The following is a 26,703-nucleotide window of genomic DNA, read 5'->3' as shown; positions in this document are numbered from 1 at the left end:
AAGATGGAGCCCAAGTCAATCCCACTGACACGTGCTGAGCCCTCCCCATTCGAGCACAGCTTTCCTCCTCTCAGCTCACACTCAGACCAGGCAATGAGGGTGCAGCTCCCACATCTCTGTCACTAAGGGTGCTCAAGAGCACCCTGCAAAGCTGGTCCACAGGCCCAGGGCAGGTTTGCAAATACAGACAGTGCAGGGAGATCAGGGCCTCCAGCCCCAGGGAGAGCACCAACGCACGGACAGGCTGAAGACACAAGAAGCTTGAGGCCTTTTATTGGTGATTCTCCACACACACAGAGATCCTTTCCACTCTTTTCCAGTGTAAATAAGCACAGAGAACATAACCCTCATCTCTTAACGGGACAGAGAAGGGACACCAAGGCCTGCCTGGTCCCCAAGAACCTGGTGCCTCACTGGCTGCCAGTGCTTGGCACTGGAGAGGGTACTGGCCTAGGACAGGTTGCCTGTCCCCTCACTTGCTTAAAAATCAGAAGCATCTCCACCTCTGGGGTTCTGGGTCCCAGGCAGCCCATGACCCCAGGAAAGAGGACAAGGCAGGAGAAGCCCCTCATGCTCTTCATCCCATTCCTTATACTGAATGTTCCCAGGAACCATGAAATAAATAAATAAATACTTCAAAAAGGAGGGCAGCTCTAGGGCAAAGGAAGAGGGCCTGAGCCAGCTCACAGGTTAGGGGGAGACAAAGGTGCCCCCGAGTCCAGGAGGGAACGTGAAATTGTTGCAAAGAGGATGAGGACCCCAGTGGTCTTATGCCGTAACTGAAGGAAACAGCCTTGGAATCTAGGATCCAGCCTGGCAAGATCCTACACTTCCTAGGACCCCAAAGGTCAAGCGTTTCAGGACCTCTGCCCACTCACCTGGCCTCACATTCCACGGAACAAGGGGCAGAGGAAGGAAGGAAGGTTGGAGAAGGGTTACCCTAGACTCAGGGCAGGGAGTGTCCTGTAACTGCCCAGCGGAGCAGAAGGCACCAGAGCATGTGGACTGAGATTTCACAAGTCAAGGTCCCTACAAGGTGGGTTCCCCAGGCTGTGTTCCACTTGAAGCTGAAAGACTCAGTCAGCAGTAACACCCATACACATTCCCTTGGGGGGAACCTAGGAACTTTAACTCTTTCTAGAATCTCCCTGGTCTCATTAGCCCTGGCTACCTTCTGGTGGGGAAATGATCAGATCCTGATAACTGAAAGAGGGACATTCAAACAGAAGAGCCAGGGTGTGGCACTTCCATGGTCTTCTACAGGCTGAGGCTAGGAACTGGCCCAGTACCCCATAAGGAAAGCCTCTTTTCCCCACCTCAGGTCTCCTTGAATCCCCAGGCCTGACCAGACTGGCCCTGACCACCAGAGCCCAGTTGACACCAAGCCTAGCTCACTGCTACCCTCTGGTGGACACTGCCTAGTCCTGAATCCACTCAGTCCAGGGCAGAGCAGAGCCAACAGCCAGGCCCTGGGGCTCCTCTCCCCTTGGGGTTTTAGTGCAGCATCACCAGCCCCAAGTGGAGACAGCGGGGAAGGAAGGAGAAGCCTACTTAGCATTCAGGCCACATTTGCCTGGCACACACCACAGGGGGCCAGGGGTGGGGAGAGTAGGGGTCTACTGCTGGCCCAGGACTACTGCCAGTCGGGTCAGAGCCTGGCTTCTTCTCACTTGCTCAATGTCTGGTTACACGAGGCACACACAAACACAGTCTCTCTCTGGGCTTCAGGAGCTAAAAAGAAAAAAGAACTTGGTGAGACACTCCTTTGAGCCCTTTGGCTCATGGCCCCAGGTACTAGGACCAAACCTCCCCAAACCCTCACAGACCACCCACCGCCCAGCACCTGCCCTTCCTCACCCAGCTCACTAGCATGCCCTCTGATATGCCTCATTCCAGGAGAACAGGGACACTGGGTGACAATGCCAAAAGTACGCCTCTTTCAGGTGTCCTACCCATTAGCAATTCTTTTGGCAACAGAACACCTTTTAAAATGTTTTTAAAATAAAATACCAGAGAACTTCCCAAAACATTTTAACAGCAGTTATCTCTGAGTGGTAAGATTACAGGATTATTTTTCTTTTCCTTCTTCTGGATAGTAATTTCCAAATTTTCTAGTTAATAAGCATGGGTTACTTATGAGATCACAGATCAAAAAAAAACTTGATTTGACACTGTAACACCTCACAAAGGTGAGAAGGAAGACATGACCACATTCTTAAGAACACAGGCACACACTCATCCTACACCCATGCTGGTGACAGGGTTATCTGTATATTTGTTTTATTTAAAAGCATGTATAGCTTTTATAAAAGAAAAAACTAATTTTTAAAAATTCTGTTAAAAACATTATTGAGGTAATAAGAATAAAGTCCAGCACGGGCTTCCTCTGGGAAGGCAGTGGGGAGCCTGGAGATGTGGCAAACGCTCTGCCTGCTCACCCCAGGCAGCAATCACAGGCGCTCATTCTGTTAGAGCTTCATAATCCCCAGGTCTGTTTTACCTATTCTTTGCATGTAACAAATGGTTTCCAGTTTTTGTTCATTAAGCAGGATGGAGGAGATAAGACTACAGACCTTGGACTAGGATCCCTCACTCTTTTCCCACAATTCAGCCTCCCCCTGAGGGGCAGGAAGCAGCCCACCCCCAACCACCACCCTAACCCATAGCCTATTCTGCTCACCTGTGGCCCCCATGAAGGACTTGGGTACCTTGAAGGAGCAGCACCGAGAGCAGAAGCTATTCCCACAGTTACTGCAGCTCCGCTGCAGACAAAAAACAAAGTCAATGTCATATGGAGCTCCAGCCCCAGTATCTGGAGCCCCAGCCCCAGTATCTGGAGCCCCCAACCACTCCCTCCTTTCTACAGGACAATCCCACCAAAAAAACTGGGACTGAGGGGCTGGGGTTGTGGCTCAGAGGTGGAGTGCCCACCTAGCACATGCGAGGCCCTGGGTTTGATCCTCAGCAACACAGAAAAGTAAAATAAAGGTATTGTGTTCAACTACAACTAAAAAAATAAAAATATTAAAAAAAAAAAAAAAAAGAACTGGGACCGAGAGGGTGCCCAGACAGAACAAGAAGTGACAGTAGATAAAACACCTCATGGTCAGGGTAGTGAAGGCCTGGGCAGAGGGGCAGGCCAGACATGCACGCTTTAGCAAACAGTGGGCACCAGGACCCACAAGACTTGCAGTCAGACTTCTTCAATGACTTCCTTCAACTCCCCTACAACCCACAGTCACAAGTATACTGCCCCAGGCAAACACACCCACAAACAGACTTACCCTCTTCTTCAGCACCGAGAAGGTGGCAGAGCAGCCTGTACAGTTCCCTGAGAAACAGAGGCAGCAATTCAGCCTTGACCCAGCCCAGACCTCTCAACTCACCTGCTCCTGGCTCTTCTAAATGGGATGCTGAGAACAAAGGCCCATCCCAGCTCCTTGACTGGGCACAGTGAGCAAGGCCTCGAAGCCGAGATTCAGAGCCAGAAGGAAAGACCTGACAGCCCCTGTCTTCATCTCCAGCCTTAACATGGCTCTAGTCCCTGGAGTGCTTATAGGGTCAGCAGAAATCAAGCATACCAAAAGAATCTATGCCCTGAATCTAGCTAAGCCGGCAGGGCCCTGACCACAGGCATCCTCAAATGAACCTGCCTGACTAGACCCTTCTGAGCGTCTCCTTATCAATACTCTGCCCGTGGGGTAGAGGCAGAAATGCCTCCCAAAATACAGATCCCTACTTTCTGTCACCATAAGATTCCAAGAGAACAGCTTGGAACCAGGCACCTTCCAAGAAAACATGAAGGTCAATCAGAATGCTCCCATATTGTGAGCTGCATGCTAGTTACGAGAAGACAAAGCCCAGAGGCGATCCTGCCTAACAACAGGAGAGGTACGAAGACAAAGCTTCCAACTAGCCAAGGAGGCAAAGGCAGCTTAGAAAATGGCTGGAAGGAGGCGGGTGGTGGTGTAAGGAGAGATGAAGGATGGAGGGGGGGTGTTCCTGGCCAGAGCTGCTATCAGCTTCAGGGAGCACCTGTGCCTCCCAGGCCACATGGCTGGCTGGCCAGGTACAAGGCCAGCCCTCACCTCCACAATGGCCCCAAAGTTGTACTGACAGCTCCATGTGGTTCCTTACTCTGCCCAGACAGGATCACCTACAGCTCTTATTAAAGGAGATTTCCCAGAATCAAGGAACAGAGGACTAGCTAAAGTCAGGAAGGACTAAGGCCCAGGTGCTTGAAGTAAATGTCCCCTGGGTTCAAGGAAAGGAAGACTAAGTAGAGCCAGGAAGACTGAGGCCAAGGTGCTTGAGGCTCACACTGTGCTCTTGGTTTGCTCCCAGCCCTAGGCAGGGAAAGGAGAGAAAAGAGCTGAGCCATGTCTGCTGGTGGTGTAGGAAACTGACTTCTCCAAGACGCTGGCTCCTATGCTAAGAATCAGAGGAAGGCAACCAGTCTGCCTCTGCTCCCCTTGGCAAGGGCAAGACCTTTGGAAGGGGAAAAGGAGAGCCTCAAAGACTGACACTGTGGCCCATGTCCAAGAATTCCTCTGAACTGGATGGAGAATCAGTGCCAGTAGCAGCCACAGAATCCAGGGAAACAGCCCTCTAGCAACAAACAGGCCTAGGGCCAGGGAGGGATCTGGAAACTAACAACAGCTCAGCCAGGCAACAGGAGGCGGGCAACCTTGTTCCTCCCAATGCCTGCCCACTCTTTCTGCCCCTGTTCTCAGCAAAGGCCTGGACTCACTCACACTGACTCACCAGGTGACGATGGCATGGAGACAGTGAGAGCAGGTGAGCCTAAGGCTACACAGCCTGACAGGGCAACGGTCATTCAGCTTCCAGGACAGAAGGGGTCTCCCCACAAGCACCCTCCCACTTGGAGGCCACAGCAGACATTCCTAGGCAACTGGTCCTCATTCCTCCCATGCACTGGCCTCATGTACCAACAGCCAGATGAAATAGCACCTGCCATGGTCCCCACAAAGTCCACATATTGAATCCTAATCCCCAAACGATAGTATTACAAAGGAAGGCCTTTCACAGAGGTCCCAGGGAACTGCCTTGTCCATCCTATCATGGGAGACAACAGCAAGCAGGTGCCTTTTCTAAACCAGGAAATAGGCCATCACTGGAATCTAATCGTGCTGGTACCTTGATCTGACCACAGCCTTCAGAATAGTGGGAAATCCACTTCTTTTGTTTATAAACCACCCAGTGTAGTGCACTGTGTTACAGCAGCCCAGACAAACAAAGACAGTCCCAGAGCAGCTCACCTCACCTAGACCAGGGGACCCAGACCCAGGAGCAGACATCTCAGAAGCAGAGCTGCTACACCTGTCCTCACAGCAAAGAGATCAAGGACATTTCAGGGGAGGGAAATGTCTCAAAGGAAGAGGAGCAAGGAGGGGCCTGAGAAAAGAAGTATGTCTGCTTGTGCCATCCTTGAGGGAACCTAAAAAAAAGCCTTTGCCCATTCTGGAGGGAATATTCAAACCAAAAACAGGACATACAACAAGAGACTTCAGATACCAAAACATAGAAAAATCATAGAGTAAGGATGGTAAGAAAAACTGCAGGAGCAGAATGAGTTGACCTGGACTAGGGATCCAGCTCTACCATTTATTAACTAAAGTCTTTGGAAAATCACTTTTTTTTTTAATATTTATTCTTAAGTTTTAGGTGGACACAATATCTTTATTTTACATTTATGTGGTGTTGAGGATCGAACCCAATGTCTCGTGCATGCCAGGCGAGAGCTCTACCACTGAGCCACAACCCCAGCCCCTGGAAAAATCACTTTTTTTACCTCAGGTTATTCATCCGCAAAATGGGAACACCTAAGTGCTTTACTTGAAACGCACAGATATAAACAGATTATTTACTGGACCAGGAGTAATAACCCTTAAGTAGTATTACTTATGACCTCTGGAATCTGGCTGCTTCTGGGTCCATAAGAAGTGCCTGCCCATCACATTTTCCATGAGCACAGGGATCACATACGTACAAGTGCACCAAGTGTACAGAGTGCTCTACAGAAGTCTCAGCACAAGTAAAAGAAGGGATCTTGAATGCCGGGAGACATTCACACAGCAGAAGGAAAAAGCAGGTCCAGGATCTCTGATCCTGAGAAAACAACAGCTATGCTTGGCTGTAGAGGCAGAAGGCAGGTCCCTGGAGGCCCTGAGTCAAATTCCTCAAGAAAACCCCAGGGACTTTTCCTAGGGCACAGAACTAGAACTCACTGAACACCAGAACAGTACAGGCACAATGACAGCTCTCAGGTCACTAGCTACTCCAGACTTCCACCATGGCTCTGTCTGGCTCTGCTCCCAGAGTTCTAAACCCAAGTCAGGCTTCCAACTTGTACTAACAGTCCAGTCCACCCCTCTCCAAGCTGCCTTCCCTGACCCACCCAGTAAAATAAAGGCTGGCCAAACTACAAATTTGACCTTATCAGACCAAGACAGACTCCCAGGAACCTACAGAACAGGTCAGGGCCTCCCATATTAATGGTACCCACTTACTAAGCACTTCCCATGAACCAGCCAGATACTGTGCAAACCCTTATACATACTCTCACATGTGAGAACCAGAACAACCCTACCAGGTGAGAACTCTTATCCCCTATTATAGAAGGGAAAACTGAGACCCAGGGACAGGAAATAATTTGCTAAAGAACACTCAGCTGAACTATGATTTGTAGCAGGCATTCAGGCTCCATTCTGTGCTTGGCCAGAATGCTGGACTGCATCCTGAGGATCTGCTGCCTCAGGATTACAGCTCTCTGCAGACTAGCAAGGAAGTTCCCAAACTGAGATCTCTTCCAGCAAGCTAATGTCCAATAAGGAGGGAAGGACAAGAAGAAACTCACTATCATTCTTTCGATAGCCCCAATGGACATCTGCTAATATTTTTTAAAATTTTTTAATTGATTTTTTTAAACAAATAACAGTGGAATGCATTACAATTCTTATTACACATATAGAGCACAATTTTTCATATCTCTGAACATCTGCTAATTTCCCAGGGTTCCAGAGACACACCTTTACTCCTTGCTCTTTTCACAAATCAGAACCCACACAATTTCAAGATTCTGTCTCTATGGCCAAGGTATGCCCCCCCACCCCAACACACACACAGTCCCATAAGTTCCTCCAGCCTCCCCACTCCCATTCCCATTCTCTTCCTACACCATACCAAAGTTGTTGGTGGGGTAGCGCTTGCGGAGCCGCTCCGTGAGCCGTGACACCTTGCTGCGCAGCACCTCATTCTTACTCAGGAACCCGTTGTCCTGTAAGACCAGCTCATCCTCTGCAGGGCATGGGGTGCCCTCATCATCCTCCTGTGGGAACAGCTTGTTTCAGTCCTGTTCACCTCTTGTCAAGGAACCAAGACTGGCATGCAGAGGCAACCAGGCACAGCAGACCCCACGAAGTGTGGCAGAGCTGGCTCAGTCATCCTCCCCCACCCAGCCCCTGCCCATGTCACCAACACTCCTACTTACCAGCACCACCAAGTGGGTCTCCTGCCTCCCAAGGTGCAGGGGAGGAGAGAAAACAGAAAGACAGAGAGAGAGTAGTAGAAAGAAAGTGCTGGGAAGGGGTCCTCCAGAAAAAAGGAAACTCAAATTCTGAGCACCACCCACTGCATGAGATTAATGGATGCCCACCCCTGAAAGAAGCCCAGCACAGAAGAAGCTTGGAGAAAGCCAGGTTGGTCATTATTGGAATAGAACAGAACAGGGTAGGAAGGAAAATATCCCTTAAGATGTCTTCAGGGAACTCTGGCTTCACTAAAGTTTTACATATCTTACAGATAATAAACTTGAACTGCATCAAGATGCAAAATGTGTTTCTTACTGTGGGTCAATTAACAAAAATGCTTTCAAGTCCCCACTATAATATCTCCATCCTCCCCAGAGTCATGGCCTATGGTCGTATATCAAGACTTAGAGAAATTCTGTAGCATCAAAAATGCAAATACCCACAGGGACTGGGCTAATATAACAGTGAATCGAGTCAGGTGTGAGTCACAGACCAGGTGAAAATTCACAGGATGCCCATTGCTTCCATCTCAATTTCTCACTTTACAAAGAAATATGAAAAGAAAGATTATCTACTCTAAGAAAAACAATAGTGAAAATGTGACAATGATTAGTAACCACTACTAGGCTTCAGTGACCGGAGACAACAGGAAATGTTGGGGACTATGTATAACTGCAACATGTGACTTCTCCAAAGGAGACAGTGGTACCTTAGCTGTTCTGACTGCTGCAGTGGCAGAGCACGTGCTAGCAATGTGCAGGGCCTGGGTTCAATCCCCAATACTATGGGGAAAAAACAATCCCCATTTTTAAACATGGCTCAAGAAACTACTTTAAAGTTTGCAACCCAAATAAAACACTTCTTCAAACCACCACTTTAAAGCACTGTTCTAAGATCAAGACTGCTGAACTTCCCCTAACCTAGCACTTGGCCATGCAAACACTTTTCCCAACTTCCCAAAAGGATATCTTATGAAACTTTCTCTGCAAAAGAGCAAAGACTCAGGGCATTGGCCTCCTCCAAATCTGCCTTCCCTACATCAGGGGCACCAAGTTCATAGTGTTCAATAATGGTAAGAAGTTATCGACTCCCCAGCAGGGTGTCTCCCACAGACTTTCAGAGCCATTTCTGCCCTGAGCACCCAGAATAGATGACAGGACAGACAACAGGGGTTGCTGGCACCCTTTCAACTGAACAGTTCCATCTAGCTCTGAACAAATTTTGGCTTCTCATTTGGATGTAAGAGAATTTTTTAAATCCCATAGCACGAGGGCCATCCATATTTGGCCTGGTCATCAGAGGGTGCTGGGAAAGGGCACTCACCTCAATGGCATCTTTGAACTCCTCATCTGGCTCAGCCTCCTCAGCTTCCTCCACACTGCCGGGAGTGAGATCCTAGGAAAAGAAACTCTGTGACAGAGGAGAAGGATGACAGCCCTGATCCCCAAAGAAGACAGCCCCTCCCAAGCCAGCAATCAGGTTCTCAAAACACTTGTCTCTGTGCCAGAGGAAATGACACAACTCCAAGAAAGAAAGAAGTTGCAGAAAAGACAGGAACTTCCAACCCTACGGGGCCAGGGCAAAGGGAATAAGACCAGGGCTGGCCCCACAGTGGCTGACAGCAGGACTCTAAAACCGGAGCTTAATCAGATTTGGTGTACCCTTTACTAGCCCCAGGGTCTTGGGAGCCATTCTGTGCCTCAGTCTTCTCTTGTGCCACTGAGAATAATCTCATTCTCAGGCAGAACCTAAACTCAATGGGATCAACATCTATGAGGCCCTGAGAACAGTATCTGACACAGAGTCAGTACTCAGTAAAGCACAGGGCAGCTATTTCTTCTTCTTCTTTCTCTTTTTAATTTCAAGGTTTATTTATTTAATTTTTTAATTTTTTAATTGATTTTTTAAAAATAAGTGACAGCAGAATGCATTACAATTCTTATTACACATATAAAGCACAATATTTCATATCTCTGGTTGTATATAAAGTATGTTCACACCAATTCGTGTCTTCATACATGTACTTTGGATAATGATGTCCATCACATTCCACCAACCTTGCTAATCCCTTGCCCCCTCCCTTCCCCTCCACCCCTCTGCCCTATCTAGAGTTCGTCTATTCCTCCCATGCTACCCACCCCATCCCACTATGAGTCAGCCTCCTCATATCAGAGAAAACATTCGGCATTTGTGTTTTTGGGATTGGCTAACTTCACTTAGCATTATCTTCGCCAATGCCATCCATTTACCTGCAAATGCCATGATTTTACTCTCTTTTATTGCTGAGAAATCTTCCATTGTGTATATATGCCATATTTTTAATCCATTCATCTACTGAAGGGCATCTAGGTTGGCTCCACAGTTTAGCTATTGTGAATTGTGCTGCTATAAACATTGATGTGGCTGTGTCACAGGGCAGCTATTTCTATTATACTTATTAAGTTATCAAGCCTTTGGAGATCAGGCCTGGGAAGAAGCAGGAATTACAAGAGAGGCCAGTCCAAGAGCTGTGCAACATGAACAAGCTGGTAGGAAGAAGACCCATCACATCACCCACACACAGCAGGATTTTGCTGATGGTTAGGGACATTTACCTCTGTGGGTGTGGGGGCAGGTGTGCTGTCTAGCAGAGCAGGCTTCCCACCAGCATCTGGTGGTGGCAGGTTCTCAAAGGCATGTTCTTCCTGCTTCGGGTTCATTCGCCGCTGCAGAAGTGCCCTGTACTCAGATACCACTACCCAAGGCAAAGTGAAGAGGGTGAGAGGCAGACATAAGACAGAATGAGTGGCACTCCGGGGGTCCCACTTCTGCAACTGGCTGGCCTCTTTCTCCAGCACCACACCCTTGCTACAGGAAAGAGTCACCTGAGCCAAGTTACCTAACCTAAGCCTCATGAACAAAACAGGGATACCATCACCTACCCAAGACTGCTAGAGATTCAATGCAGTAAGTGCTCCATAAATTATGACTTCTGTAATTAATCACCTGATGACAGGGAGGAAAACAAATATGACAAATGCCCAAGCACTGGGCCCCTCCAGACTGCTTCCGCACTTCAAACGCCAGACAACAAACTCTAGGATCACACAAGAGATGTGGTGGCAACTCTAGGTGACTGCAGCCCGGGATACAGGTGGCATCTTTAGAAATATATCCCTCCCTTATCTCCCAGAAGCCACTATATCAGTAAGCAGTGATTCAATCTGCCTGGGGAAAGGAGAGGGGACCTTCTGGTGGTAGTGTCCCCTGGAGAGACATCAGCCTCACTAATACCTGAGATTCAGGAGATGGCCCTCCAAGAGAGAACCCTAGTGTGATGCTGCTCCCTTGTGGAAGGCAGAGCAAACACAAGATTAGCTATAAACACAAATGAGCCAGGAAGCCCACCTAACCTGGTCTTCAGACCTGGCCTGGGCCTCAGCTCTCAGGCTCCTTAAGACTTACCTCGGAAGAATTCCACATTTCCCAGAAACAGTGTGCTGTTTAAAAGGGTGAGAACCCAGCAGAGTGGCAGCAGATACAGCATGCAAACTGTGCCTAGAAGAGCCCCGTAGAACCTGGATGACAGACAGGAACCATAAGATCAAAATTCACAAGATCAGAAGAAAACAGGTTTGGAGCACAATCATATATAGATTCAAGTGAGAAGTAGCTCTGGGCATGGTTAATAAAGTGGCAAGATCTGCTAATCAAACAAGTGGAGATGGCCCAGCAGCACACACTTGTAATCCCAGCAACTCATGAGTCTAAGGCAAGAGAATCACAAGGTTGATACCAATCTCAGCAACTTAGCAAGATCCTGTCTCAAAAAATAAAAAGGGCTGGAAATGAAGCTCAGTGGTAAAGCACCCTGGGCTTAATACCTAGTACTCCCCCCTCCACCAAAAAAAAAAGGGAAAAGATAGAAAATAATGAAGAGGAAAAACAGAAAGAAGTACCAACAAATAGGCTAGGGTTGTAGCTCAGTGGCAGAGCGCTTGCCTAGCACATGTGAGGCACTGGGTTCAATCCTCAGCACCACATAAAAATAAATAAAATAAAGGTATTGGGTCCATCTACAAATAAAAATATATATATTTTTTAAAAAGTACCAAACAAGTCACTGGTTGCTAACAACTGACATTGGTAAGGCTGTGGCAGCATCAGAGGCTGGCAGCACATGAACTGGTTCAACTGTTATCACTCTCAGGGTCTCAACTCTGAAGTCTAGAGACAAACTGGCAACTGAATCTAGTTCTGCTCCTTCTTATTGTTGACAAATCCCTTAGTTCTCTGAGCATTACTTCCTTCATGTATAAAAGGGGGATCAAAACAGTACCTCTGGGGCTGAGGATATAGCTCAGTTGGTAGCGTGCTTGCCTCACATGCACAGGCCCTGGGTTCAATCCCCAGCACCACACACACACAAAAAAAAACCTACCTCATAGGGTTACCAGAGAATGAGATAATACACAGAAACTACTGAGCACAGTGCCTGGCACAAGGTGAAGACTAGATAAATAAGTTAGAATATTATTCATATTCATATATAAATAGCCTCAAAAATATCTAGTCAAGTAGTAGTTTCATCCTTAATTTATTCTAAGAAAAAAATTTCACAAGATTAAAGCTAAATCCACAAAAACACTCATGTTAAGAGTTAGTAATGAAAAGCAGAAGCTGACTAAACATAATAGTATTGTCTGGCAGATTATAACAGGTTCATAATCTACATTAATCTGGGATTACAAATAATCCCAAAGGCTTTGTAGCAACAAAGAAAACTACTTATGATGTCATTAGTTTAAAAAAAAAAAAAAAGAGTGAGAAAGAAACCTCATAGGGGCTGGGGTTGTAGGTCAGCAGTAGAGCACTCGCCTAGCATGTGCGAGGCGCTGGGTTTGATCCTCAGCACCACATAAAAAATAAAATAAAATAAAGGTATTTAAAAAAAAAAAAAGAAACCTCATATACTATGAAGCTCTACATCTATAATGTATATGGCACATGACCAACTCTAAAAGATAAACCAAACACAATATCAACTACAATTTCAGGATGGTAGATTAAATGGTGACTTATTTGTCTATTATTCATCTACTTGTTTATCTATTAAAATATTTTTATCACACATTTAAAAAGAAAAAAAAAGCATCTAAACAAACAACAGATGGACACACAGGGTACTAGGGAGTTCTTTCCTGACACAGGAACGACACTCAAGGCAACTGGCTCTGCTTAAGGAAACTGGACACAGCTGCAAATCCATGCCAAGTACTGAAGGTGGAAAGGAGGGCCACTCACTGTGAGGACACCACAGGGTTCTCCCAGTGCAGTACACGGTAGGCAGCTTCGCAGGTACAGCACAGGCGGGTCAGGAAAGCCTCCAGCTGGATCAAGCTGCAGACACAGGGACTTCTGTGAGTGAGCAAGCCCTGCCCTATCCAGCCACCAGGCAGGAGAGAAGTCCTGGGGACCTAGCCAGAGGTGGCCAACCTCTTTAAAGACCCAGATGGATCCTAAAAGCATGGAGAAAATGGTCTGGCAAGACACTCAAAATGTTTCGTCTCCTTTCCGGAGCTCCCTGCCAAGGTAGAAAGTTGAAGGTTCCTGCTCTTGTTAGCTGCAGATATCAGGGAAGCCACTTAACTTTTCCAGGCTGCAGTTCCCTCATCTAAAAAATGCTGCTCTGCAATAGTAACAAAAACAGCATGGTACTGGTACCAAAACAGGCGGGTGGACCAATGGTATAGAATAGAGGACACAGAAACCAATCCACAAAATTACAACTATCTTATATTCGATAAAGGGGCTAAAAGCATGCAATGGAGGAAGGATAGCATCTTCAACAAATGGTGCTGGGAAAACTGGAAATCCATATGCAACAAAATGAAACTGAATCCCTTTCTCTCGCCATGCACAAAAGTTAACTCAAAATGGATCAAGGAGCTTGATATCAAATCAGAGACTCTGCATCTGATAGAAGAAAAAGTTGGCTCCGATCTACATATTGTGGGGTCGGGCTCCAAATTCCTTAATAGGACACCCATAGCACAAGAGTTAATAACAAGAATCAACAAATGGGACTTACTTAAACTAAAAAGTCTTTTCTCAGCAAGAGAAACAATAAGAGAGGTAAATAGGGAGCCTACATCCTGGGAACAAATTTTTACTCCTCACACTTCAGATAGAGCCCTAATATCCAGAGTATACAAAGAACTCAAAAAATTAGACAATAAGATAACAAATAACCCAATCAACAAATGGGCCAAGGACCTGAACAGACACTTCTCAGAGGAGGATATACAATCAATCAACAAGTACATGAAAAAATGCTCTCCATCTCTAGCAGTCAAGGAAATGCAAATCAAAACCACCCTAAGATACCATCTCACTCCAGTAAGATTGGCAGCCACTATGAAGTCAAACAACAACAAGTGCTGGCGAGGATGTGGAGAAAAGGGTACATTTGTACATTGCTGGTGGGACTGCAAATTGGTGCAGCCAATTTGGAAAGCAGTATGGAGATTCCCGGGAAAGCTGGGAATGGAACCACCATTTGACCCAGCTATTTGCCCTTTGCGGACTATTCCCTGAAGACCTTAAAAGAGCATACTACAGGGATACTGTCACATCGATGTTCATAGCAGCACAATTCACAATAGCTAGACTGTGGAACCAACCCAGATGCCCTTCAATAGATGAATGGAAAAAAAAAATGTGGCATCTATACACAATGGAGTACTACGCAGCAATAAAAAATGACAAAATCATAGAATTTGCAGGGAAATGGATGGCACTAGAGCAGATTATGCTTAGTGAAGCTAGCCAATCCCTAAAAAACAAATACCAAATGTCTTCTTTGATATAATGAGAGCAACTATGAACAGAGCAGGGAGGAAGAGCAGGAAGAAAAGATTAACATTAAACAGAGACATGAGATGGGAGGGAAAGGGAGAGAAAAGGGAAATTGCATGGAAATGAAGGGAGACCCTCATTACTATACAAAATTACATATAAGAGGTTGTGAGGGGAATGGGAAAATAAACAAGGAGAGAAATGAATTACAGTAGATGGGGTAGAGAGAGAAGATGTGAGAGAAGGGGAGGGGGGATAGTAGGGGATAGGAAAGGTAGCAGAATACAACAGTTACTAATAGGGCATTATGTAAAATTGTGGATGTGTAACCGACATGATTCTGCAATCTGCATTTGGGGTAAAATTGGGAGTTCATAACCCACTTCAATCTAATGTATGAAATATGATATGTCAAGAGCTTTGTAATGTTGTGAACAACCAATAAAAAAAAAAATAAATTGTTCTCAAAAAAAAAAAAAAATGCTGCTCTGCAACTGTGAGGATAAATGGCAGGATGAAGATCCATGCCTCTTCACCTGGAACGTAACTCACTTAGGGAGTTTTGTTTTAAACATGGATACATCCCAGAGTCGGGCATGGTGGTGCACGTCTTAATCCCAGTGACTTGGGAGGCTGAGGTAGGAGGATTGCAAGTTCAAGGTCAATCTCAGCAACTTAGACTCTGCCTCAAAATTTAAAAGACATAGATATACCCCAGAACCCATAAGCATATCCTGTATTCAGATCTGGATTTCTGAAGGGCGCCTTGTAGAAACAGCTGCTTCTAGGACTTGGGCATGGAAAGATATAAGATAAATTTGAAAATTCTATTGTACCATAAAGTAAGGAAGTGTTAAAGAATGATGGGAATAGGGCTGGGGTTATAGCTCAGCTGGTAGAGTGCTTGCCTTGCATGCACAAGGCCCTGGGTTCAATCCCCAGCACCACACAAAAAAAAAAAGGAAAGAAAATGATGGGAAAAATGCCAGCTCAAAAATGACCTATTTGGGGCTGGGGATGTGGCTCAAGTGGTATCGCAGTTGCCTGGCACGCACGGGGTGCTGGGTTCGATCCTCAGCACCACATAAAATAAAGATGTTATGTCTGCCGAAAACTGAAAAATAAATATTAAAAAATTCTCTCTCTTTCTCTCTTAAAAAAAAATGACCTTGACCTAAATTGCCAAATTTAGGACAATTTGATCAAAGTAAATAATAACAGCAAAAGATTAAAACCCACAGAATAAAATGAAAATCTGTGAATTCATACTAATAAGAAAGAAGAGCATTTTCTCAGAGGAGAATATCCACTAACAAATGTGGATATAAAGTAATCAGAAAACTACCTGTGACCATCACAGTAATAAAGTGATTAAGGAAAGACCTATTATGCATTTCAAAGCAATGCATGACTGTTTGATAAGGTGCCGCAGTCTGGCTGGGCACAAATCACGAGCCACTGAAGCAGGAACAAACTTTATTTCTGAACTCCACCAGCACACTTCACATACACTCCCTGGGAATTCTCCCAAACGCCATGCGGCTCCTCCAGGAACCAGCAACCTCCTCCAGCACTTCCCCAACCAAATGGAAACTCCAAAGTAGCAGGCAGAGGCGGACAGCAGGGGTCTAATATACACAGCTTAACATAACCATTATCATCTCAATGACTTGCTGGCATCACCTCTCAACCACTCCGTTCTGGCAAAAATGCCATGCGTCATTCGGACTTGGCTATGGCTCTCAGCAATAAGGAACAAGATATTTGTAGTCTCAAAGTATCTCCCCACAAAGTATAAACAACGGAAGGTAAAATGACAATTTAGAGTGGCAAAACCGTAAGCAAGTGAGCAAAGTTAGTATTTCCTGACACTATGGGCCCTTATATGGAAGCAGTGACAATGAACTCAACATCACTTCTGACACCATCATCTGTCTTAGTCCCATCAAAAATGCATAACCTGAGTCTAATCATGAGGAACCAAACAACCCAAACTGAGGGAGCCTCCACAAAATAATAAGCTTACACTATTCAAATATGTCAAATATAACTAAAAACACATACAAATTAAAGGTATGGACTAGGGATGCAGCTCAGCAGTAGGGTGCTTGCCTGGTTTGCAATTCCCAGACCTACCCCACACAAAAAAAAATTAATGTATTATGTGACCTATAATAGCTCCTGAATCAGGGAAAATTGATATAAAGACCTTTATTAATGAACTGGCAAAATATGATTATGATATAATTATACAGTAAATAATAATACTAATGTTAATATTACCAACTAAATTTCCTGGCCCATCCCTCTAATCCTGGCAACTCATGAGGCTGAGGCAGAAGGATCACAAGTTCAAGGCCAGCAACTTAGTGAGCCCTGTCTCAAACTCAAAAAATAAGAGCTGGAATGTAGCTCAGTGGTACAGCACCCTATATACATATACACATATACATACACACGTGTGTATATGTATGTGTGTACACATAATTTCTTCATTCTAATTACAAGTATTAAATATATAAGAGAATGTTCCTGTTCTTAGGAAATACTTGCTGAAGTTGGGGTAAACAGACATGATGTTTGCAATTTACTTTCAAGAAGTTCAGGAAAAAAATAGAGATAGTTGAAACCAAAATGTCAAAATGTTAATAAATCTTCTATCTGGGTAAAGAGTGTACCGGAGCTATCTGTATTATTCCTATACTTCTTTTGTTAATTAAAATTACTTCAAAGTTAAAAAAAAAAAAAAAAAAGCTTTTTAAAGAAAAAAAAAAAAGATTCCTGGGCCCCTCTCCAGATAACTCAATATTGCTGGACAGGGCCCAGGTATCCATTTGTATATAACTTTTTCACTCCTACTGTATGTAAGAACCTGCAGAACCCAGCTCAGGAAAGGACTCGGCAAAGGTCAGCTGCAACCAAAGTTGGCACAAGTAATATTTCAACAGTATTAAGATGCTTCCTCAAAGTACCAGCTCTATCATGTTTAGGAAATTTCTCCACAGTGCAGTGATGCTAACTGAAGATTTACTGAACAGTTCCTGGGTACCCCTCACTAGAGAAATTTTCACAACCACCCTAGGAGTAAGCCCTATTAACCCTGGAAATCAGTGGGATGTCAGATGTTGCACCCAGATTGCCCTCAGCCCATTTAACAGATGAGGAGCTTGAGGTGCTGGGAAGCTAAGTGACTTGTCTGAAGTTATACAGTAAGTGGAAGAGACAGGATTTGAACCCAAGCAGCAGCGCCTGCTGGCACATGCATAGTCGAGGCCTTAGACCATATCTCTAGAGGAAAGTGCACAGCTGTGAAGTTAGCTGGATCTGGAGTCTTGTCCTACCTCAGACACTTCATAGCTACCTAAGTCTTTTTCTGCATCCACAAGTGGAGGCTAATAATAAGAGCCACAGTCCTGAACTGCTAGAAAGATTAAATGAAGTAACACTGGTGGTTTGCCCAATACGACATCTGTCAACAGCAAGCACCAGCAAGCACCTTTAGGTGGCTACTGTTATTCTTGTAATGTGCTTGTTCCCCCACCTCCCTGGCCTGTCTTCCATACTCACAAGCTCTTGACCTCAGCCATAGCTTCAGGGCGAGAAAGACGAACTCTCTGCAGGTCTTCCTGCCTTATATTATGATACTTCCTCCGCATCAGCTCGGACTCTGGAAGCCGTGCCCGGCAAATCTCCTGAAGGTAGCCCAGAAGGGCAGGTACTGAAATCATCAGGGCACCCACCGAGTACCATGCACCTAAGGAATCAAAAACACTGTAGGTAATGCAGTTAAGCAAGGCCCAGGAGGCTGCCCACCCAGAGCCCACAGACTCGATCCCTCACCTCCCCTGGGGCCAGAGGGGCCTTCCTTGAGCACCCTATAGGATACCTTATCTCACCCACACCCTCCAGCCCCCTTTACCCAGCTTTGCTTTTCCGTGTGGATCCTATTACCACACAAGAGACTACAAGTACATTCACTGTCTCCTCCACTAACATAAACTCTTGAAGGAATGCTGTCCATCCACCCATTAGTATAGATAGCATCAGCCTCATTTTTAATACATTAAAAAATGCTACTGGGTTATAGGCATAGCTCAGTAGTACAGCATTTGCCTAGTATGCCTGAGTTCAGTTTCCAGCACCACAAAACAAAACAAAAACAAAAAATACTTCTAGCACACAATAGGCATCTCATGCCTGCAGTCTGGCTGCTAGGAGCTCCAGATGACCAACATTCAGACCTTTGGGCCACTAGTGCAGATTGGAAGCATTTCTTTTGGCTTTTAGGATACTATAGATCACTATAGATTGTGAACTGAGAAATAAGGAGGCTGAAATAAAATTCAAAGAAGAAATTTCTTTTATGTTGACAGAACATCCCAATAACAAGCTAAGACAGCCAACAGACCCATAGTAAATACTTGTTAAGCCAGATGTGGTGGCACATGTCTGTAATCCCAGCTACTTGGGAGGCGGAGGTAGGAGGACAGAGAGTTGGAAACTAGCCTAAGCAATACAGCAAGATCCCATTTCAAAAAAAAAAAAAGTTTAAATTTTAATAAACAAATAGTTGTTAAACATGTCATAGAAGCTGATTCACTTTGGAAATATACTCAGAAAAATCGAACATCCTGGGAACTTTTGATCCAAGAAGAGTTCCACTAAGAAACAGGAGATCTTGTATGAACTAGGTTTATTTTCAACCCACTGAATTCATATCTCCATAGGAAACAAAAGAGGCACTTGAGAAACATCAGTTCAATATAAGAAAGAGTACACAAATAAAGGGCCAGCTCCTCAGAACATTCTATCCCAGACCCTTCACTCATTTTCCTGAAGGAGCTGACTTTAAACTACAACCACCTGCCAAAACCAACCAGGGAAAGGGCTGGGTCCCAGAAAACATCATAACAAAAGATCTGCAGGAAACATCACCACCCAAGACCCCTGCATTTACCCACTTGTCCACATATCTCTTAAAGGCTCCAACCACTCCTTACCACCACTAACTGCCCAGCAGGCATTCCCACCCACCCACCCACAAACCAGTTCACTTGCTGAACTAGATAAAAATAACAGATATGGGGAAAAATCCCTTCATCTATATAGTAAAGTTCATCTTTATAGTACCCTGACCCCATGCCACACCCCCAATGGCCTCTGAAATCATCTAGGAAAGCAAAATTTGAAAAAGGTCAATGCATCAGCAGTCAAGAAAGAAACAATAAACTTAATGACAACAGCAATCATGTACTGGCTACAGATTCCATTTCAGGCACTGATTTAATAAGTATCACACCGAGACTATCTCATTCCTCACAAATATTGTATAAGGAAAACATTACTATATCTTCCCTTTGGAGGTAAGAAAAATTAGGCCTCAATAGTCAGGTTAAGTAATTTTGCCCAAGGTCACACTAATAGCTTAGCCTGCATTGTCCCTCTGAAGCCTCTGTTCTGACACCAAGCAGACACAAGGGAAAGCAAACCTGGGGCAAGAAGAGGGACTCCCTCACATATAGCTCCAACTTGGTATTCTCCCCCCACATTTATTCATAAAAACCACTGGTCCCTGGAAGCAATTCTTACCCTCATTCAAAGTGAGGAACAAGATGTTGAGGCCCAGGCAGGTCAGCAAGGAACACAAAGGCATCTGCCACCTACAACACAGAGAGTCCTTATCACCAGAGAGCCGCTCCTCCAGCCAGAAGAAAAGCCTGGGCAGCACAGATGGGACATCCATACCAGAAGAGGTGGCAGCGTGGGGCACAGAAGACCAAGGAGAAATAGAAAGTGGGCCTGTCTCTCCAACAGGTGGCTAGGAGAAGAGTTAAGAGGTCATATCGTAGCTCTGGGGTAAGAAAACTAGAATACCTGTAGACTTTCTCCCAGAAGAAAGAATGTATAAAATATCTGTTAAGAAATCCAGTTAGGACTGGGGCTGTAGCTCAGTGGTAGAGCACTTGCCTAGCATGTGTGAGGCACTGGGTTTGATCCTTAGGATCATATAAAAACAAACAAATAAAATAAAGGCATTCTGTCCATCTACAATTACAAATAATAATAATAACAGAAATCCAGTTAATACTGGACACAATGGTATATCCCTGTAATTCCAATGACTCAGGAGGCTAAGGGAGAAGTTAGCAAGTTGGCAGCAAGCCTCAGCAATTTAGTAAGATCCTCAACAACTTAGCAAGACCCTGTCTCAAACTAAAATAAAAAAGGGGTGGGGCTGGGCACAGTGGCACATGACTATAATCCCAAAGGCTCGGGAGGCTGAGAAAGGAGGATCACAAATTCAAAGCCGGCCTCCGCAATGGCAAGGCACTAAGCAACTCAATTAGACCTTGTCTCTAAATAAAATACAAAATGGGGCTGAGGATGTGGCTCAGTGGTCAAGTGCCCCTGAGTTCAATCCCCAATACCAAAATGAAAAAGGAAACCCAGTTAAACTAGGCATAGTGGCACATGCCTATAATCCCAGCAACTCAGTAGGCTGAGGCAGGAGGATTGCCAAGTTTGAGATTGGTCTTAGCAACGTGGCAAGACCCTGCTAAGTCTCAAATTTCTTTTTTTTAAAAAAAAGAAGGAATGGGGGGGGCTGAGGTTGTGGCTCAGTGGTAGAGTGCTTGCCTAGCATGCATGAGGCACTGGGTTCAATTCTCAGCACCGCATATAAATAAATGAAATAAAATAAAGGTTCATCAACATCTAAAAAAAAATACTAAAAAAAAAAGAAGGGATGGCTGAGGATGTAGTTCAGTGGCAGAGCATTTGTATAGCATGTGCAAGTCCCTAGAAATGCCAAAAAAAAAAAAAAAAAAGAGTGAGGGGAGCGTTGGAAGGATGTAGCTTAGTGGTAGAGGGCCCCCAGATAAAATCCCCAGTACTAAGAGAAAGAAAAGAAACCTAGTTAATACCATTCCACCTGTGTTTTGTTAGGGTATATTCTCCTGTGAAAAAAGCTGATAAACATTCTTCTTTAATACTTTCCTTTATTCATTTTTTACAATTTCATAAGAACATACAACCATGGTATAAGAATTCACCTAGAGCCAATCACAGTAGTGCACACCTGTAATCCCAGCAGCTTGAGAGGCTGAGGCAATAGGATCACAAGTTTAAAACCAGCCTCAGCAAAACAAGGCACTAAGCAACTCAGTGAGACCCTGTTTCTAAATAAATACAAAATAAGGCTGAGGTTGTAGCTCAGTGGTCAAGTGCCCCTGAGTTCAAAAACCAAAACCCAGGGCTGGGGATATGGCTCAAGCGGTAGCGCACTCGCCTGGCATGCGTGCAGCCCGGGTTCGATCCTCAGCACCACATACAAACAAAGATGTTGTGTCTGCCGATAACTAAAAAATAAATATTAAAAAATTCTCTCTCTCTCTCTCTCTCTCTCCTCTCTTTCTCTAAAAAAAAAATAAATAAATAAAATTCCCATTTAAAAAAAAAAAAAAAAAAAACAAAACCCAGAAAAAAGAAAAAAAAAGAATTCACCTAATACAGAAATCAAGAAAGAACAAATCCTGGAATTCTTTCACTCCATTTGTGACTTTCCTCTGCTATATTCATAAGTTTCAGAGTGAGAATTTATCTTGAACATATATTAATTCAAAGGGAGAAAAAAACAATATAGACTTTATTTTAATATATTAAAAACTAGGATGCAGAATTCATCCCACAAACACACACTGTGTGAACTGGAACAGATGCAGCAGCAGTCACTGTCACCACCACCACCACCACCACCACGTGGCAACACAGAAGTCGCCAAAGAGGGTAGAAAGAAGATTAGGGATATAGAACACAGCAGACAAGCTATAGCTGCACCTTAGTCTCTAATAATAAAGCCACTGACACCCAAATTCTAAAATCAGTGTCAGTCTAGCCAAGGCCAGCTGATAGAGTAGAGACAAATAGAAAAATAAAAAGGTAAGCTGCCAGGCCTGGGGTTGTGGCTCAGATGTAGATCGCTGACATACCATGTGTGAGGCACCGGGTTCAATCCCCAGTACCACATAAAAAATAAAATAAAGATATTGTGTCCACCTATAACTAAATATTGAAAACAAAAGGTAAGCTGCCAATAAGAAGTGCATTCAGAATCTAAATGTATTTTCTTGTACTCTAATTGGAAAATTTCTATTATTAAATGATGTTAATGAGGGTGGGGTTGTGGCTCAGCGGTAGAGCACTTGCCTAGCATGTTTGAGGCCCTGCGTTCAATCCTCAGCACCACATAAAAATAAATAAATGAAATAAAGGTATTGTGTCCATCTACAACTTAAAAAATTATTTTAAAAAATGATGTTAATGAGTTTATACAGGGGGTGTGCATTTTAATAAAAATTATGAGTAAGGTAATGAAATGAAGGCTCTTTGCCTTTCTTCTGAAATTCATCACAGTCCACCTGTACCACCCTAATCAGGCCTCAGAACCTCCGGTGGTCACCAAAGGTAAAAACAAAATAAGGAGCCAGGCACAGTGGCAAACACCTGTAATCCTAGCAACTCAGGAAGCTAAAGCAGGAGGATCACAAGTTTGAAGTTAGCCTTAGCAATTTAGCAAGGCCTTAGGCAACTTAGTGAAGCCCTGCCTCAAAATAAAAAATTAAAAATTAAAAAGAGCTAGGTACATAATTTAGTGGTAGAGTGCCCCTGGTTTCAATCCCTAGTATCACAAAACAAATAAACAAAAGCTAGGTCTAAAGTCAATCCTATTTCAGGTATAAAAAGTCAATTTCATTTCAAAGCTTCTCCCCTTCCACCTAATGTCTTTACTAATATTTGGGTCCTGGGAGACCAACCCAGTAAAGTTGTTGATCCCAAAAGAGTTTTTAAAAAATTGACTGCAGCTCCAGGCTTCAAACCTAACAGCCAAAGCCCAAGGCTAGATCCCTCTTCAAAATTAAATCCTCTTTACTAAGAAAAGAACAATTAAAACACAAACTAATCTGACAGTCTCTTTCACAGACCAGTACTCCTTCTGCCAGGGTCAAGAAGACCACAATGTGGGGTGCAGGGTTGGGGGGGGGGTGGTCACAGAAGGGGATTAGGTCTGATGCTCCTCCTCCATCCAGCTCTAACCAATCCCATTACTTCCTTAGATTTCTAATTCCATGATATGGAAAAACACTCACAGGTTAGTGTGCCAAGAAGCCTACAGACTACCAGAGGAAAGACAGAAGAGCAGGATTATCATAACATTTCTGCTTTGCCTCAAAAGGGAAAAACATACACACATACACCCACATATTATAATGCAGAAAGCATAGCCCTACTCTCTGAAGGCTTCACCTCCTCCACTGAGGAAGCCCAAAGTTCATTTCAGCTAGTTGGTGGTGCCAGGACCATATAAAAGCCCCCCTCCCAGCTACCTCTTGCACCAAGAACACAATAACCTTACAGTATAGAACATGGCTCTGGAACACTGACTAGCTCATTTCTAGAGATACTGCCATAAATTAAAGGGGAGAATAAGAAAAATTTAGGGTCTTGGTCAGAGAGTTAATAGTAAATGCACCAGGAGGATCGCTGGGACCCAGTTCAAAGTCAGACTGGGCAACTGAACAAGATCCTGTCTCCAATAAATACATAAATGATAATAAATGGCCCACGACTTCCAGTCTGAGGCAAAGATGAAGGCTTAACAGCATGCTTAGATGCAGCCTAACTCCACTCACCCTGCCTCCTTCCAGTCTTTAGAGAGTTGAAGGTCTTTATGACAATCTGGCCAAAACAATTCTTCATGACATTCTAGGGAAACCTGAATATAAACTGAGTACAAGAAGAAATCAAGGAATTATTTGTTGTTGTGTTAGGTACGATTTATTTTGATAATGAAAGAATATGTCCTTTATTATTTAGATACAAAAACTAAAGTAATTAGGGAGTGGAATGTCATATACCTGTAATTTAAAACACTTTCACATGCTGGGTGCAATGGTGCATGCCTGTAATCCTAGTGAACTGGAAGGCTGAAGCAAGAGGATGGAAAGATCAATGGCAGCCTCAGCAATTTACTGAGACCCTATCTCAAAAACAAAAAAGGGCTGAGGATATAACTCAGTGGTAGAGGATCCCTATGTTAAATCCCCAATGACACACACAAAAAAAGGAACTTTCACTTAAGTAAAGTAAGCTGAAGGATGGAAAAAAGAAAATTATACAGGATGAAAATCGAATCAGAATAGGAAAAAAATTGAGACCCATAATCTCAAACAACTACCAAAAATGGTACCTGCTTATTCATAAGTATTTGTAATTAAGTTCTGCTCAAAATTATATACTAGTTAATTATGCAAATACTGGAAGAGAAGGAGAAAAAAATTAAGCCTGTTCTAAGCTATAGAAGGCCAATATTCAAGGTTGTCTTAACAATCCTGAGACAGGAGCTTACCCAGTACCAAAGAATCCTGATAAAAAGCTAGATGGTTCCCAGTGCCTACCAAATGGTCCACCCAGAACCAGTCGTCACCAGGGCAGAAAAGAGAGCCCAACCACTGCCTAAATAGCCACAGTCCTCCTACAGAGCAAGGAGGCAGAAGGCTAAGCAGATCAGAGGAACTCCATAAAGTCTGTACCTGAGCAAGTATCGAACACCATCACCTGCATCCTTCAGGGGTTCCAGGTAGATCTCCAGCCTCTTGTAGGACAGAACCAAGTTGAAAAGATCAAACGTTGGGGACTTGGTAGGGGCAGGTGGAGCGTCTGGGAGGGCCTCGGGCATCACGCTGGGGCTCAGCTCTGGCCCACTCCCCTCTGATGTCTGCATCCTGTAACCATAATAATTATTCCCAACATTTGTAATGCACTCCCAGTTCCCAACACACTTCTTGAATTATTTCTTGAGACACTGATAATAAAAGTGGGCAAGTTAAGTGGGCTACATGTGAAATACCCATTTCACAGAGAAAAAAACTGAAGTTTATCAAGGTGAAGTGAATTACTCAGACATAAAATCCTCTTCTTCAAAATCCATTCAATGCTCTTCTCCACAGACTCATCAAAATAAGCCATGCTGGGCACAGTGGCAGTGCATGCCTCTAATCTCAGTGACTCAGGAGGCTGAAGCAGGAGCCTAAGCAACTTAGCTAAACCCTCAGCAACTTAGTGAAACCGTGTCTCAAAATAAAAATTCAAAGGAATGGGAATGTACTCAATGGTATAGCACCCCTGGGTTCAATACTCAGAATAAATAATCCCCATAATGATCAGGCACACATGGTTTCTGGGGAAAGGCAGTCTGTGCTCTCAGGAGAAGTATCGTGGAATATTTTTCGCCCACTCTTTACCTGGTCAATTCCTACTCTGCTTCAGGGGGAAGCTTAAACAGCCACTCCTTTGCTCCAGGACGTTTTTTGCAGACAGCCCCAGCCAGGTCTGAGGCAATAAATAGGGTCATAACTAACAAAACACTTAACTTCAAAGTAAAACTCCCTACTTTTCTGCCAGTCTCCCCTCTTAACTTTGGCTGTCCTACACTCATCAGTGTTTCTGTATTCAAGCCTAATAACTGCTTGCGAACGAGTAAATGAACTACTTTCCTCCAGCGCGACTGTGTTCTCTCCTGCCGGCACCCATCCTCTAACCATTCATTCCTCTCCCTCTACCCATCAACCTCGTGGACCATCCCTAGGGGCAGTGGTCACCTTCAAGGCCCCATTCCCAGATCCCCTATCTGAAAGAGTCACAAAGAACCTTCGTGTTTTTTCCTAATTTCAAAGTCCTATCCAGAGCACTAAACAGCAAATGGGGAACAATCTCCAAACCAGCAGCGACATAAACCAGTCCCAAGCAACGCGCTGCGACCTAAGGAGAGGAGGTGACAAAGAAGCCACCAAGAGCCTGAAATCCCAGTGGGCCGAGTCAAGAACCCAAGGCAGGCATAAGATAGGAGCCTAGGAAGGCTGAGGCAGGTCAGCGCGGGCAGAGGCCTAGACTGCCACTCTCCAGTGCCAGAGGCCTGATGGGGGCTCCTTAGGCCAAGCAGAGGAGGCCACACCCAAGGTCGCTGGGCCAGCAGGTGGCAGACCCCGCGGGGTCCAGGCGCCCAAGTCTGCAATCGGCGGACGCACCGAGGCTGGGCGTGAGGGCATCTCACCTACCCGGACGCTGGCGTAGTAAGGGAAGGGGCAGAACCAGGCAGGGGGCACCGGGAAGGCCGCTGGGCCCCGGAGCGTTTCCTCAGGCCCGCCCCGCCCCGACGTCGCGCCTCCTCCTAGGGCTGTTCCGAAGCCGCGGGTCCAAGAACCTCCGCCGCCGCCGCCGCCGCTGCCGCCGCTGCTTCCGGGACGCGAGGCGATCTGAG

The 26,703-nt window shown here is 44.8% G+C and overlaps 1 protein-coding gene across 8 annotated transcripts; it reads right to left on the bottom strand.

The window, feature by feature from the left end:
• Positions 1–255: 255 nt before the first annotated feature.
• Positions 256–26,703, bottom strand: ZFYVE27 (zinc finger FYVE-type containing 27). 8 transcript variants are annotated; one of them, XM_081268154.1, is made up of 13 exons: positions 26,501–26,703; positions 24,977–25,168; positions 19,977–20,047; positions 17,955–18,141; positions 12,834–12,929; positions 10,995–11,107; positions 10,145–10,284; positions 8,874–8,945; positions 7,511–7,531; positions 7,204–7,348; positions 3,285–3,331; positions 2,681–2,762; positions 256–1,731 (listed from the first exon to the last, which is right to left on the bottom strand). In XM_081268154.1, exons 2-13 carry the CDS (start codon positions 25,165–25,167, stop codon positions 1,667–1,669), a joined length of 1,230 nt encoding a protein of 409 aa, XP_081124280.1. In that variant the 5' UTR covers position 25,168; positions 26,501–26,703; the 3' UTR covers positions 256–1,666. The 8 variants fall into 8 exon arrangements, with proteins under 8 accessions (XP_081124280.1, XP_081124282.1, XP_081124281.1 ...); XM_081268156.1 differs by lacking the exon at positions 26,501–26,703 and adding an exon at positions 24,077–24,170 and having other exon boundaries at positions 24,977–25,146; XM_081268155.1 differs by lacking the exon at positions 7,511–7,531.

Source organism: Spermophilus citellus (assembly GCF_964194105.1).
Source record: "Spermophilus citellus genome assembly, chromosome: 15".
In the NCBI taxonomy this organism is placed as follows: Eukaryota; Metazoa; Chordata; class Mammalia; order Rodentia; family Sciuridae; genus Spermophilus; species Spermophilus citellus.
The sequence above is the reverse complement of the archived record's forward strand: the minus strand, read 5'-3'. Positions and strand labels throughout refer to the sequence as shown.

Excerpts from the sequence above, each read along its gene's own strand:
- ZFYVE27 (XM_081268154.1), bottom strand. The coding sequence starts at position 25,167 with ATGCAGACATCAGAGGGGAGTGGGCCAGAGCTGAGCCCCAGCGTGATG. Across the intron at positions 20,048-24,976 it reads GGTGTTCGATACTTGCTCAG|GTGGCAGATGCCTTTGTGTT; the intron begins GTACAGACTTTA and ends TCTGTGTTGTAG. Across the intron at positions 10,285-10,994 it reads AAATGTGGAATTCTTCCGAG|TGGTATCTGAGTACAGGGCA; the intron begins GTAAGTCTTAAG and ends TGCCTTGGGTAG.